General features: G+C 37.1%; 1 protein-coding gene across 3 annotated transcripts in view; it reads right to left on the reverse strand.

The window, feature by feature from the left end:
• camk2a (calcium/calmodulin-dependent protein kinase II alpha) overlaps positions 1–17,030 on the reverse strand; it is a 77,998-nt gene that overhangs the window by 29,860 nt on the left and 31,108 nt on the right. For all 3 annotated transcript variants that reach the window (XM_084137636.1, XM_084137637.1, XM_084137638.1), the window contains one exon: positions 3,517–3,576. In XM_084137636.1, the coding sequence (XP_083993762.1) occupies positions 3,517–3,576 (60 nt within the window). The remainder of the gene's footprint in view (positions 1–3,516; positions 3,577–17,030) is intronic.

The following is a 17,030-nucleotide window of genomic DNA, read 5'->3' on the forward strand; positions in this document are numbered from 1 at the left end:
TCTTCTTGTTCTTCACTCACTGAACATTTCACTTTAAAACTGTAGCGAAACGTGTACGACGCAACGTATTTTGCATTCTGCAAAAATGATGCCACAGGTACGTTTTTCTTGGACTACTCCTTTTGTTTAATTGTTTATTTTATTATTAAAGTGACATTTAACATTTGCCGTTCTTGCCTCCTACTTCCCTGAACCTGTTACAGTTATGTTTGATCACTTAAATTCACATTATTTTATTTCTAATTCTAATGAAACAGCCACGAGTGCTGAATTACTACTCATGCAGGTCACTTTATGTGATGAATTAAAGTTATGGGGTAATGCAGCGCTGTTTTACTTGGTCAAAACAATCATACTATTAAAAAAATACATTTAAGTGTGTTGAAAACTATGTTATAACGCTACACTGTGCATTCACTCAGTGGCTGTGATACTTGTTGCACACTACAGTAGGCTAAGCTAGATCGATATTAGAATATCATATTAATAAAAGCTGGATGACTTGTGTTGCTAAGTGGCGTGCAATTAGATTTACAATATTGTTACAGTTATGGTCAGTTTGTTTTAGCTTTCATGGACATTCATGATTTCATTAGTCACATGTCTTCCTTTTTTTGATTTTCCCACCACTTCTTTGTTACCATGGTCACCATCATCATGAGTTTGTTTGTTTCAGCTGTGTATTGTTAATAACCTTTAATTGTGTCAGTCCTTAAGTTCATCCTTTTCCTCTGTTTGTAGTCTGGTCACATTTGCGTTAAGGTGTTTCTCTTCTGCCCTGTTATTGTTGTGTGGATTATTAAAAACTACATTTGAACTTCATCATCTGTTCCTGCACACCCTGCTGACAAATATATTGTCTGGTGGAGAAAAGGCAAAACAAGAAACAATAAGACTAACCGTGTTGATTTATATAACAATGATTAGTTTTCTGTCAATAAATGTATCTAAACTGTTGCTCACCTATCTAATAAAACACATAATATATAAAAGCGTCTTTGGTGTTTGGAAGTAAAACCGGAAATCGAGGGTAGATTTGACATCGCAGATATGACATCATTGACAGGCGACGCAATGACAAGGGCCGTTACACTGGTTAAAATAGCTGATTTCTCTTGATTTAAACATTGTTGGAAACATTTGGGATAACATAAATACACAGGTCAACAAAATGTATAACATTGTTCAAGTGCTTTTTGGATATTTTATTCGCTTACATATTGTGCCTTTGCTTGGAGTCTTTTTTATTTTTTTTAACAATGCAATTTATGCTTTTTTCAACATTCAATGTTGCCTTGACTTCAATAACTTTTAAAATATCTAGGCTAGGGTCACTTGCATTTGCATTTACAAAGCCATTTATGCTTTCTCAAACTGTTTGATCAAGGAAAATATCATTTGATGTGTATCTTTTTTGGGGTAAGTCCTATAAAAGCTTTAAAAACCTTAATCGCACAAAGCAACAAAAATGGCCGCCAGTAGCCAATCAAATTCCTGCAACTTCAATTTGTGAATGACTGATGATTATGAAATTTGGCAGATCCATTGGCAGTGTATATATTACACTGTGTACCAAATCTGGTGAGAATCGGCCATTAGATTGCGCTGTAAAACTAATTAAAGTCAACTCTGCAGCCATAGAGCTAGAATAAAAAAAAAAGATCTAGCTTCTGAACCCCTCCATGCCCATGTGCACATCCATTTCATCTCTCTGCCTCTTTTACTTACTCTAACCTGTCATAAGTCATTTGCATATAATATTTTAGTATGCACCTCAAAAAGCTAGCAAGAACAAACAAACAAAAATAATTCATTTAATTGATTAGCAGATATGGGCCAAAAAGAAAAAGTGTGAGGGACAGCATTTTTTAAGAGTCGTACATACTGTACATCCGAAGATATCCCTCTAAACCATTCTCAGTGTCATGCAGACTAGAGTTCACTCTATTCGCTCAGTTCAGCAAGTAGTCAGTATTACCATAGCAACTGCCTTGCCATGCCTTAGCAACCATTCAGAGCACCCTAGCAACCGCATTATAACATGACCTAGCCATATTTCGGCAAAAGAATGAGACATGGGGTGATCTTTTTACTAAGACTCATACACAATTGTTACATACACATGAAAAGGGAACGATATGAGGCAACATTGTGGCAGTGAGTTTTGAAGCAATACTCACATATTCTTTAGGAAATTAGTATTTCACACAAACAAAAAGTCTTTAATCCAAAAATTCTTCAGATCACAGATCATAGAAACTCAGGAGACAAGAAAACAACCACTTTACATCAACGAGACCGGACAAAGAACACATCAGGGACTATAGGTGCGTCCACGCCATGTTGTAATTACCGCTATTACATGATTTCAACTTGTAAAAAGCATTCACGTCCTCGTAGAGCTCATAATTACAACTTGTAAGATGGGAATTGTTTGAGAGCTCCTACTTGTACCATGTGTCATTTAGGCATTGATAGTGGTGCCATAGAAACGCTTAATTCCCAGTTCGAGGACGTGAACAGCTCCGAATATAACGTCACGTGTTGTCATCTTGAAACTACTATAATTACGACATGGCATGAATGCAGCATTATTATACACACAACCAACTGAGGGAACTAATTAATTAATTAATCAACAACAGGTGAACTGAATCAAACCGACACATAGGCCTACTAAGGGGACTAGGTCAATTGGCAAGACAGACACAAACACAAAGAACAAAACATAACATCCTGACAATAACATGTTTGGTTTCTATGAGCTGCAATATTAATTTCCTGTATGTTAATTGACATTATATTTTGCTAACTTGGTTACTATTATATTATTATATGAAGATTTTCTGTTAACACCCAATCCAATTTCATATGCAAAGCACCCTGATAAAAGACAAAGGATAGTAAACTTTCGATCTGAAAGTACAACTCCTTACGGGCTCACTCAACTCCTGAGGGTGTGACATACACACGCTTTAAAAGATCACTGGCTATGAATACAGTGGGAAAAGGAAGAATTTGAAATTCTGACATGAATGCTGAGCTAGAAGTCTTCGAAGGACCCCTTGAGTTTGTTTGTGCCAGGCTGCGGCTTTGCCTTTCCATTCACCAAAGACCTTTTTCATCTGGTACTCTCTCATCAACACAGGAGGAACTGGAGCCTCAAAGAATTGCATCAGGACATGTTATTGTCTATGGCCAAGAGAGTTAAATCCTTTTATAGTCTATAGACATTCTCATTCTGTTAGTCAGATGTCTGAGGCTGATTCTGTCAGGAATCCCCCAAATCAGTTACTCAATCCAAATGCTTTTATTGATCAGAATTAATTATGCATATTTCCCTATTGGGCTAATGTCCTACGAAATGTAGCTAGTTATTATTACTCTCCTCCTACCTCTGCATTACAAATGATAATAGAAAACGGTCTCAGATCCTCAAACCCATCATGCCTTCAATTGGCTTCATATAAAAACAAGTTTATGTTACGATCTCATTTAGATGGCTTGATAACTTACCAATATTGGAGTGCTTCAGCAGTCTGCAGATCCTAGCCTCCCTGTCCAGCTTCTGGTGATCTAAAATATATATATAAAGAGATTTTTCACATATATTAAAAGAAAAGCATGAGTACTTCTAGTTTTCAACATTCAAAATGGAAAATATTTACTGTGCTGTGAAAAAAATGGTACACCCCATGAAAATAAAGTTTCATAATTTTTGTGAAAGTTATCATTTATATTAAAGAACATTATTAAAGAAGCAAGTCACGCTTCTTATAAACCTCATTGAAGTGGTCTGTTTTGGTCATAAGCATTGAAGTATATGGCACAATCTGTAAAGTTGGGGTGAACTCAAGGTAGAGCAGGACCCAAATGCAGTATTCATTTTTCATTTAATAATAACAAAAAATGAAAAAATAAATAAAAAAGAACCAGAACTGAGCACACCACCAACGCATCCATGGACAAGACTTGACTTAACAGAGGAAACACAAGGGCTTATATTACCCTCCAGACAACTTGGAATTCAGATTTTTTCCACCTCCTACTTGAAAATAACATGTGGGACGCCGTTTGACCTGTGAACTCAGGGCAGATCAATCAATCCCTTCCTGCCATGTCATGCCACTTCCAAGATGGCGGCATCTTTAACAAACTAAGACTTTACGTTTATATAATGATACCTTAATTTTAGCTTTTCATCAGCTTTGCTATAATTTTACACAAAGAGTTCTTATTGAGTTATGGCAAAATCATGAGGTCAACATATGTGAAGTGTGATTGACTGGAACTCACAGAGGTCAGAAGTGGGACATTTCAAGCATTTAGGAAATTCCCATTTCGACCTTGCCTCAAACGAAAGGAATAATCAGGCTAACAAGACACAGGTGCGAACAATCAGGGAATCACAAAGGGTAACCGGAAACAGGAACATAACAACATTACAAACTAAAAGTCCATATACAAAGCTAGCAGGGAACAACCTCAAAAGAACTTCAACATAAAAGTCCAAACACAAAACAAGGAACATGTTCATGCTTCATCACTATCACGCCAAGATGAAAAAATCTATTTTATTCCCCTCAGAAGGAAGTGGATTTAAAGCCACTTCCAAGCTTTAAAACCCATAATTCCACACAGTATGTGAAAATGTTTGCTATGCAACACTTACATAAGAAGATCTTAACATCTCAATCCTTTCATGCAGCACAGGTTTCTACAATAGCAGCAACTTTAAGCACTCTTAAATCACAATAATGACATATGTTTTAGGGACGGGTATATGTAAGTTACAACAACCCAGACAGCAATATAGTGTCGGCCCTGATCCGGCCCACATCTGGTACGCATTGAATCCACATGTACCAGATGTGGCCCGGATCTGAGACTGTTGCTGTCTGGGAAGGATGTGATAGACTTCAAACAACACATAAGATGCAGAGCTGTTTCTAGGTCAAGACAAACAAAGGTGGTCAATGAGAATTCACCCCCACTCACCCATATTTCAAATATTTGTATAGTTCAGGGGTGTCCATAATCGGCCCAGAAGAGTTAAGCTCTAACTTGCCTCAACACACCTGCCTTACTAGTAATCCTAGTAAGACCTTGATTATCTGGTTCAGGTGTGTTTAATTGGGGTTGGAGCTGAACTCTTCTGGACAGTGGCCCTCCAGGATAAGGATTGGACACTCCTGGACTATACAAATATTTGAAATATGGGTGAATGGGGGTGAATTCTCATTGACCACCTTTGTTTGCCAAAAGTGGCATCTCAGCATATACAGTGCCTAATGTTAGGAAAACAACTCAAAAGATAGCAGTGGATCCCCCTGAAATTACCTATACCTTTCAAAAATACTACTCAGATTTATACACAGTAGAATTCCCTTAAGATGAGTACTCTATGTTGGAAGTTTATCCCCAGCATTAAGCAAGAAAAAAGAAGGAACCTAGAAAAATCTCTACAATCCCAGAAAATAGAGGAATCAATTAAACTATATGCAGAATGATAAGACCCCAGGGCCACACGGTTTCTGTGTCGAGTTCTACAAAACTTTTTCTTCACAACTGCCCTCACTGCTGCTCTATCATGTTAAATTCTTCTTTTGAACATCCACCAGACCTCACAGTGTCACAGTCATGTTCTGTTTAGTTTTATTCACGCTGAAAGGTGTAACATAATCAAACCGACCTAGTGTTGGTTGGTTGAACCGGAACACACGTGACCTTTCAACGTGATCACGTAATGTGTGTCGCATCACAGCTAGTGCAAGACAAGCATTTGTGGTTAAAAAGTATATAAATGTATATATATATATTTTTTTTAAATGGCGGATGGTTTGTCTAGATCAGACTCTTATTCCTCGGCTGGATCGTGTCGAGACTTTGAAGCTGCACTGAAACTCACATTTGGACCTTCGACCCGTTGGACCCCATTGAAGTCACTATATGGAGAAAAATCCTGGAATGTTTTCCTCAAAAACCTTCATTTCTTTTCGACTAAAGAACAACATGAACATCTTGGATGACGTGGGGGTGAGTAAATTATCAGGAAATTTTCATTCTGAAGTGAACTAATCCTTTAAAGTCAGTCAGATTTACTTTCTTGTAGATTGCAAGGACTTATCTCTGTTTAGTATTTCACTTAATTTCCTCAAATCTGCAGAGTTTTGGCCCTGGGGATGATATCTGCACTGCATATGGCTGTGCAATGTGCATTTACCTTTAACTGGAATTTAGCTAGAAATTAAGAAATGAAGCACTACCTTCTCCCATTTTCAAACGCTTTAAATAGTTTGGGCCAACATAAGATCAGATATTAACCATGACCCAGGCTGACCTCTCAATCATCACATCACCCTTGAAGCCTGCACACGACATAAGCCCACTTGTTCTTTTAATTTGAAATACAACAAGACCGAAATCATAAGAAAAATTATGTTTCAAAGAAAATGCATGCTTTACTTTTTATCTGGAGCTGTGTGGAAAATGTGGAATCTTCAGTTACTTTTCACATTTGTCAGTTTTGGCGAAGCAGTACAATTTTTTATTTAATAATACTAACTTTTAGGAAGAATATTCAGATATCTCTACTTTGAAAAGAAACTTTGATTTGGGTGGGCACAATAAGGTTATTTCCTCTGAGAAGTGCTGAAATCACTGCAGTGTCATCCTACTCATTTGGATGATGCACAAATGCAGAACTCTCCGGAGGATTACATTTAGCCATCCTTTTGAGGCTGTGTGTTCGTCAAGCGCTTCCGACACGTAATGGTTTTCGATTAATACCAATTTTCTTAAGACAGCAAAAAAATACAGATAGGCTTGTCCAAGTTTTTCCTCCGAAGCTTTAGGGAATTTTACTTAAGGAAGGAGATCAACAATACTCAGTTATTAAGACATTCAGTAGTTAACTTTCTGAAGTCATGGTGCAGGTTAATAAAGGTTTCTTACTATCAAGTTATTGATAATAATAATAATAATAATAATAATAAACTTTTATTGTCATACATAAAAGGCAGCTCAAAGTGCTTCACAAGGTAAAAACAAATTTTGGCAATACAATTACACACAATATCAATATAAAAATACTCCAAAGCAACCATAAAAGGTTCACAAGGTAAAATAAACACACATTCACACAATTATACACAATATCAATATACCCATAAGCAACTTTAAAAAGATTTGTCTTAACCTGCCTTTTAAAATATGAATGCTAGTTGCCTCTCTCACTTCATTTGGTAGACAATAGTGGGTGAAAGAAACACCACCAGACTGTTTGAGATTTACTGTATATGTGCCAAAGGACTAGAGGATCTTAAACTAGAATTTGGAATCTTGACAGACAGTCTGTAACATATAAAGGTGCCAGATTATGCAGTGTTTTATAAATTAATAAAATAATCTATAGTGAACTGGAACCAATGCAACTTCTTTAAAACCGGTGTAAAATACTCTGTTCTTTTTTAGTTTCATTGGTACTCTGGCTGCTGCATTTTGTATTAGCTATACACCAGTATATTACAATAAGACAGGAAATGCATGAATTAGTGTCTTAGCATCATCCAAAGATTAAAAAAAATACAAAACATGATTTTGTCAGTTGATTAATAGGATAACATTTGTATGCGTGCACTCCTGGATAATAGCAGGGTTCTGGAAAACGTTTGCTAATTTAAGGTCTGTTATGGACAACCAAGTTAACATATTACTGAGTTAAACTCTTATTAATATAGCTAACCAAGCTGGGTTTACATGCCAATGAACCAATCAGCTTAAAGTCCCCCTGCAGTAAATCATTTTATCCCTTAAAAATCATCTTTGATCACCAAAAGGACATAATTAAAAGTTTTTTCCTTGAAAAACAAATCGTCATACATATCTTGAATGTATAACTCGACACCCTTGCCTAATTTAGTATGTCGGTTCTATGAATATGCAAATGAGCCCCGCCTCCACTCACTCACTCAGCTCAGAGATCCACTGGTTGACGATCACACGTTGATCTGATTGGTTACAAGGTCGTTTGTGTCGTCAGAAACACCAGCGATTTCAAAGCGTTTTTGAGACTGTCTTTGGTTCACTGCAGTTTTAAGGAGAAAATACTCAGCAATGGAGTCGACTTATGAATTTACACATGGTTTGACTTAAAGCATATTAAAAACACCACATAGACATATAAACAACATAAAAAGCTGGATTTTCACCATAGGGGGACTTTAACTAATGCAGTTATCTGAGATTGGATTTGTTAGAAAAGTACATCCGTGTTGAAAACAATTTTCTTGAAGTGTATTTCTTCACATATTAACATCATATAGGCAGATGTTTAATGAAATACGAACACACTGTGTGAACATTGGTTGGGTCTATATGCTTTTTGGAGCTGGACTGAAGTTTATATCTCCAGACTGGGGGGAAAAGTTGAATGGAGTTTATAATCACTATAGGCCTATAATCTATAACCTATTTCAACTTATCTAACTCCTTATCTATCTATCTTATCTAACTTCTTTTGCTTTTACAGGCTAAAAAAGAATTGTGGACAGAATTGTGATCTTATGTTTCATACTTACCTTTTTTGTTTTATCTATTCATGTATTTATAATATATTTACAATTGAAAAAAATTAAGGGTTTAGGGTCTAATTCTCACTATTAACTAGTTGCTTAGCATGCAAATGACTAGGATATTGGCTGTTTATTAGTACTTATAAAACACATATTAATGCCTTATTCTGTCATAGTTAATAGTGAGAATTGGACTCTAAAGTGTGAACAAATATATTTATGTAAAATGTCTGTCAATATTATTGGCTCATGTTCAGATATTTTATCAGTATTAATATTTGTTATAATACAATACTTGGTAACACTTTATAAAGATGTTCTATTAGTCAATGTTTGTTAAAGCATTAACTAATATTAAGTAACAATGAGCAATACTTTTTTTTTTACAGTATTTATTAAATCTTTGTTAATGTAGTATCAATAAAAACTGTTAGCTCAGGTCCATTAAATAATATTAACAGATACAACTTTTGATTTGTATAATGATGTGTAATAACTAAGATTAATAAATGATCTATGAGGGTTTTGTTCACAAATTGAACCTTTTTGTAAAGTGTTACCAAATACTTATAGTAAACATTACTAAATATATATAATATAATAAAGTATTAGTTTTAAAATAAGCATTTTATAAGCATTACTTTACACACACAAAAATTTAGCAAAATGTGCTTGAAACAGAGTCTTCCAAAGTAATCTGTACTTGAGAATACATTAAAGCCACCAAGACTTGTGTTTAGACTTTTCTTGAAAACATGCTTTGGAAAAAGCATGGTAAAACTCTTCATGGTGAATAAATCATGGTGGCTCGGTGGACAGCAATGTTTCCTCACAGCAGGAAAACCCAAGTCCTGACTGAGCCAGGAGTTTCCTCAAAGACATGCAGCATTGGTGAAGGGGAGAAACTAAATTGTGCTAATGTGTGTGTGTGTGTGTGGGTGAGAGAGAGAGAGAGCTGTGACGGACTGGCCATCTGTCTGGGGTATTCCCTGCCTGTGGCCTGAGATGCATTCCCATGAACCCACTGATGATAAGATCATGCAAGCAAGTAAAAAGTGACTGGGGCAAGGAAAATGTTGGATGTGTCGAAGTGAATGTTCATTCCAATAAGGTCATTTTATGATAAGTGTTTCCTCATCCATTTGTCATGTTGTTGAAAGTAGAGCAAGCGTTTAGTATGTCACAAATAGAATTGGGTATCATTTACTGTCAACGACTCGGCACAACACAATCAGTGTCAGGGTTTTCTGGCTGGGAAGCTCATTTTTCCCTCTTGGTTTCCCCAGTTCTCAGTTACACTACTAATAGTGTGGAATGTGGACAGCTGGTTACTTTGACTATACAGAGAAGGGGAAGTATTTAGGGCAGACTAAGGATACGTTTACACGACAACGATATGCTTAAAATGGAGAAGTTTTTCCTTTGAGTTTTCCGCGTACAGACAACACCATTGTCAAAACGGTCCCCATTCACACGGATCCGCAAAAAACGCTGTATTCTGCTGCCAGGCCAGTAGATGGCGATGAAACACTATAGACTGAACACGTAATACGCATGTGCATGACGTCAGAGATTCCTGTTTTTGTTGTTTACACGGAGACCGTTTTCTAAAGTTTGCGTTTTCAGGCACCCAAAACACTGTTGTCGTGTAAACGAACGGCCAAAATGCATATAACATTTTTAGTTTTTATTGCGTGAAAGCACTATAATCCCATAAAAGCGCCGATGGGAGTGGAAAGTTCTGCGTGTGATCTACTGAAGACGCGCCAATTCAAGAACACAAACGCAGTCGGATCATTTCCATAATGACCAATACAATCTATCAAGAGCAGCGCAAATTAGCGTCTGGTTTAAGACATGCTTTTATGGGCGTTAAATAACGGTGCAAATACCACCAAATTGACAAGCGCAAACCTTAGTACATCACCTTGTGTGTTTCATTTAAATACTCTCCTCACATACATTTTGTGTCTGAAAGGAAACTTCAACAAATGCATATGCAATAATTAGCCGCACTAATTTTTCACTGTGTGTCTTTAGTAAATCCTGATAATAGTTTTTTAACAGTGCCAAAAATTCTGCCCTTATGGTTTAGTTCACTGGGCTTCTACTACAGATCTTGTGTTTGTTATATTCATGATGATGGAATGGAAATGTTTTTTTTTTTTTATTGTTTTTTCTAAAAGATTTTTGAAACTGTTGCTTTTTACACCCCCACATTTTTCTTCTTATTTTTTTACTATATGTCAATAACAATGATGTGGGACATTTGCTATATATTGACCTAGCTAAGTAGATCTTAATATAAAGCAGCAATCTATCTATACCATCACAACATTGTATGATTAGTTAAATGCAACATTTACAATTTTACTGATCCTATATCATTGATCAGACAGAAAGTTATAAACATATGCATGTAAATTACAGAATAACCTACAGCTACAAAAATCTTTAAAGCTTGATTGACACATATCGTGTAGTCTCATCAGACCATTACAATACGGTGTCCTCCTGTGGTGAAAATCCAGTTTTTAATGTTGTTTATATGTCTATGTGGTGTTTTTAATATGCTTTAAGACAAACCATGTGTAAATTCATAAGTCGATATTTTCTCCTTAAAACTGCAGTGAACCAAAGACAGTCTCAAAAACACGCTTTGAAATCGCTGGTGTTTCTGACGTCACAAATGACCTTGTAACCAATCAGATCAACGTGTGATAGTCAACCAGTGGATCTCTGAGCTGAGTGAGTGAGTGGAGGCGGGGCTCATTTGCATATTCATATAACCGCGTATACTAAATGAGGCAAGGGTGCCGAGTTACATTCAAGCTGGTTTAAGGCATGAAGATTTTTTTTCAAAGATGAGTTTTAAGGGATAAAATTATTGACTACAGGGGGATTTTAAGTCCATCCATTCATTCTCCAAACCGCTTTTTCTATGTAGGGTTGTGAGGATGCTGGAGCCTATCCCAGTATTTCAGGCCGTATAGGCAGGGAAACAACCTGGACGGATGGCCAGTCCATCACAGGAATAACACACACACTCACACACACCTGGCTCACCTGGGATTCAAACTGCGGACCTTCTCGCAACAATGAGTCAGCAATTTGAATATATATACTCTGAACATTTATGCATGAATCACTGGCCAAATTAGAGCAAGGAGTTGTGAAACATCATCTACAAAGAAGGAGTGAGCAATGGAAATAGGAAGTGGCTCATCTCAGGAAAACCAGCACCCCAGTGATCCATTTTCCATTTGTAGCAACCTCTTCAGAGAATGACACCTTCAAATATGCCAGTCGCTTCCAATATTAGACCCCCATTAACCTAGAACTTCCTAGTTTTGTCTCTGCTAGGGAGACAGAGGAATTAATTGAGAAATGTGAACATTTCAGTGTTGTCTGCCCGAAGTTGGTAAATGGCTAAGACGAACGAGTTTCTCAACAAGTTTGTCAAGCCCTGTTCGTAACAATGTTTGGAAACGTGTTCTAAATGGAAGTAGTATAAACCCCCAAATATAAATCCCCAAGGATTTCTTCGACAGAAGTGAAAGAGCCAGGATATATGCTTGGGGTTGACCTGATGGGCCACTTTTCGAAAAGCAACAATGGTAGTACTTTCTTTAGTTATGGCCGACTGTTTCACAAAGTGGATCGTGCATTTCCCATTGTGAAACAGAAACACTGTGAATTTGTCTCATCTTTAAGGATGAAATCTTCAGCAGGTGGGGGTTTCTTTCAGTCCATGGACTGCAATTCCTTGGCCTGCGATTGGTCAACCTATGCAAGAACTGGGGGCGACTCAAAAACGAACTGTAAGTATTTATAAATGCAGTTCAGTTTTTCCCCAATTAGGGATAGCAATGCATTTTTTATAGTTGAGCTTGAACAGTATCACAGCATCATACAAGTAGGCACTGCACATCTGAGGCTGCGGGGGAGTCACTAATATCTTGGCTGCTCTTCCAGATTTAATTGCATACGTACCCTCTGTAGGTTTCTGTTTGAAGATTAAGATCTATATAGATGTTTGAAGATTAGAATATTTATTAGTATTAATGGTAGGTAGGGGATAACTGCCTGTTTTATTAGTAGCCGATATATCGTTTTTTTGTGTGTGTGTGTGTGTGTGTGTATTTCTGATTGTTTTTCTCTCTCTTGCCCTGAGTGACCTTTCCAGTAAGAGTAAGGCTTTCGACACTCTTGATGCTTCGAATCTTTTCCCGGAACAATCAGGGGAAAGCCTCAGTGCTTCATGAGGCTTAATTAGCCCATCCCTAGTAGATTGCACGCAAACACTATAATGAATGCAAAAGGCACTATTTAATAAATCCACAAGCAATAATCCACATAAAGAGAACAGCACACAACACATCTAATATAAACGAGACCCGACAGCAATAAACAGAAACAGAGGAACTTAAGTATACATGCAAACGAGGATAATTAATGACACACACCTGAACTGAATGACGAAATCAAATTAACAACCATGACAACAAACTCAACAGGGGAAAAGTGCAAACAGAAACAAAGTCCAAAATGAGTGAGATTGTGACACTATGGCTCTTGAACATGACATATAGGATATTACAGAATGAGAAACACTGATTTGTTTAACATTAGAAACACATGGGTGATCGTGCCTCAGAAGTGCTATTTAAAAGGATATTCAAATGACTGAAATCGTTGTTCTTCCTTTGTTTCATGTGGTCAAGATAAAAAAAAGGCCCATGATGGCACTGTGGGTATTTTTCCTCCACTTTTACACTGACATTCTAGCCTGACGTCGTCATACTCAGATTCTAGTCAGAATGTGAGTCTGATACTGCTCCATTGGGCTGTGATTATGGGGCGTGTTTCAACCGAACCAGGAAGGAAAATGCCTCTGCACTCAATTGGATAGAGTGACCTACAACCAATCAGAGCAACGGAGTAAGTGACGTATGTTTTTCATTCATGTTTCCGATCGACAAATGCCTTGATCGCGGTTCTCTGTTCCTCTTTTAAAATGAATGCGCTGTCGATATCTTCTATAACACACGCGATGGCGGAATCTACACATGATGTTTCATAAACAAAATTCGAGAGGAGCACGTTCAAATAATCAATCCAATCAACTTGTCATCAAACAATTACCGTCTACGGTCTACACTATCACCATGAGAGGAAGCATATATTTATTCACTATGTCAACTCAACATTCCTTGACAGTTTTCAGCATCCCTCCACTCACTCTCGGCTTGTTCTTCCACAGCCAGGAATACGGGGGGAGTACTTTGGGTTCGGGCCGAATACCGAGCCCGGAGCCTCTCCTCGGACAGCACACCAAATATGCATTTATTCTATCTGACTTATTTGTAAGCGTGAACTCGTGAAATCTCAATTCTCCAACGGCAGTCATCTTTGTTGTAAACGAATTCAACCCAAGCGCTCGTTGGTGACGTGGATGATTACGTAATGTTGCTCATCTGTCCATCATCGTATAAAGCCCGCCCTGACAATTTGATTGGTCCGAACAATTTTTGTTCGGGCATAATAGCTCCTCAACGGATCGAGTCCAGACCGAACTTCCCGACCTAAAAATTTTGTGGGCGGGGCTAAGTTCGGCTGGCATCCAGGCTACTGACATTCACTACTCTATCCAACAGGAGGTTGGCCAGTTTGGATTTAATTTACGACAGACTTAATATTTATCCGAATCACGTCAAACTTGGTCGGAAAAAATATGAGACACGGCTGATGTTAAACTGCAAAAGGACTTTTGATGTCTTGAATAAAAAGATTATTGATTTGTTTTAAATCTAATTCGTCACACACATCACAGAAAAAGTTAAGAAATGAGTGTGGCGGGAAGTGGGGGAGTTGTGACTCAAGCGCCGTCTTGTGACTCAAATGGTCTAGCCAGTTTCACTTACAGTCCCCAAACTTGGTACATATATTGTTCTCATCCAGCTAGACATCTTTCAAAATGACAGTCATTAGCTCTGCCAAACATGTTAACTATTTTGAATTTAATGTGGATTTTTTAAAGACTGCTAAACACTTTTTTTGAGAGGTGTGGTAACCGTAGTACATATAAGCAGAATAAGCAATCCATACCTTTAAATTATTGAAAAAAATGTCAAGGTGGCAGCAGAGTATTAAATATTTTTCAATAATTCAATTGTCTGGAGTCAATTATTCCTTACATAAGATGTTTTTGAACAAGGGTTTGATTTGTCGCCTGAAGTGTGGTCCTGTGAACACCTGTCAGGTAGATTACACCTTTCCTCTGACACATGAATACTTCTCGCTACATTTACAGTACATTTATTTACCTTTCTATCGAAAGTTCCTGACAAATGAGGGAAGTGAAGTAATTCATCTTAACAGCAAAGTGATTCGTGTTAAGGGGCAGTAACATGAGACGGGCTATAATGCAAGTGCCAAGATTAATCTGACTATAGGCTAGAATAGAGATGAAAGCAAGAGAAATTATGGAATATAAAGATATAAAGCATTTTGTTTAATATTCAGAGTTACCTTATGCACAGAAACCTGCCCTGGTTAGAAACCTTTTGCAAAAACAAAAACAAAATGTTCAATTCAATTCATTTTAAAGTTGATTGACTGAGAGAACAGATCCTTCCAAACACCATGAATGACAGGGATGGTTTATAAATAATGAATCATGCATCATAAGTCATAAATCAACTACTAGTGCGTATGAACGAGTTATGTGTGCTGTAACTGGTTTAATAGGGTCTGTGAGAGAGTTAAAGTTACGTCTTAACTACTGATCTAGTCATCTTAGAAGATTAGTTTACCTTCAATAACCACTGCGGAAACTGCCCAGGGCTTCGTTTCTCAAAAGTAGATTAGAACCAATGGTCTCTACAATCAACTTAGATTGTGATGCTTTTGAGAAACACAGCCCTGGCTTTCCCATGATATCCCCTTTCAGTCAACCAAAAACATAATGTTGGCAATTTTAAGTGTGCCTTATTATTGACACAGCTTGGTCAGATCTATAGGTGAAATTTATGATTTAAGCCTCTGTAATGTCACTAAATTAGACCAAAAACATTGGCATTCATGCACTTTTTATCTAAAATTAAGTTTCAATTTAACAAAGTATTTAGTCTCCACAATTCTTTATTTGACTGTCAATATTACAGGATATTTGTTTTTTATTCAGAACTTAATTAATGGATTTAAATAAGAAAATAGACAGAACTGACCAAATTTTTGGTCCCCCTAGACTTAAAGGGATCCTATTATGCCCTTTTACGAAGTCTTGATTTTGTTTTTGGGGTGTACTAGAATATGCTTTTATATTTGATTGTTAAAAAAACACATTATTTTTTATATATTTTACATTATTACAGCTCCTCTCTTCCTAGTCTGTCTCGAACATGCTGTATAGTTCCTGTTTCGATGAAGCCCCTCCTTCTGAAATGTGCTGTGATTGGTTGGCTGGCCCAGTGTGTTGTGATTGGCAGCGCTTAGCGGGTGTTCGGGAAATGTCATGGCACTTACCATAACCGTGATTTTTATCTGCTCAGGTGTAAATATTAAGGATGGCGTCAAATTCAAACCAATTAAAGCCTGATTCAGAGTTAAGAATGCTAACAAACAAGAGGATCGTCCAGAACGGATTTCAAGCAAGCACGGATTTCATGGGAAACTTCAGAAGGGTATGTTTTTTTTTCTTGTTTTTTATTTTTTGTTTTTTTATTTTCTTATACATTTGAGATACGTTATACACCATTTAATCATGATACTTGTTGGAAAACTATGGTAATACAAACAGTAATCAATCACAAAACCATGGTTAATTTTCCTAAGGTGCGGTGAACAGTCTTACAAAAGCGAGAGCTTACAGAAGCTCCAGTAAACACTATATCAACACTAATAAGTTTGTTAGCCTTAGCAAGGTCGAAATAAATGAGTTTTAGAAACAGGGTGGAAAAAAACGTGTCTCTTTGACAACGACGACACTGTCTTCTCTATTGCAGCTCAACCAGGCCTTGTCCCCTTTTTTTGCATAGTCAGTGGGCGGGGATTATTTAAATGAGTAACATTATGACTTCACGAAGCCCGTAAAAAATGCGTTGTAGTCCAAACGAGCCGTTGTAGTTCTTGGAAAGTGTATTCTGTTAAATAAAATATCTCCCTTTGGAGTGGACTTTGAACTTGGAAACCTTGCAGATCTTTTTATGCTCAAACAGCAACATTACACACCAACTAATGTTGAAAAAGTGAAAAAGCATAACAAGACCCCTTTAATATTTGGTAGAACAGCCTTTGGTCAAAATAACTGCAATTAAGTACTTTCTAAAATGATCATCAAGCTCTCTGCACCACTGTACTGTAATTTTGGCCCACTCCTCTTGTGCAAACTGCACCAGCTCCCCCATATTAGATTGGCATCTTCCCTTAACTTCTGTTTCCAGACCTCTCCACAAG

The sequence above is a fragment of the Abramis brama genome (assembly GCF_963993115.1).
Source record: "Abramis brama genome assembly, chromosome: 15".
Classification (NCBI taxonomy): Eukaryota; Metazoa; Chordata; class Actinopteri; order Cypriniformes; family Leuciscidae; genus Abramis; species Abramis brama.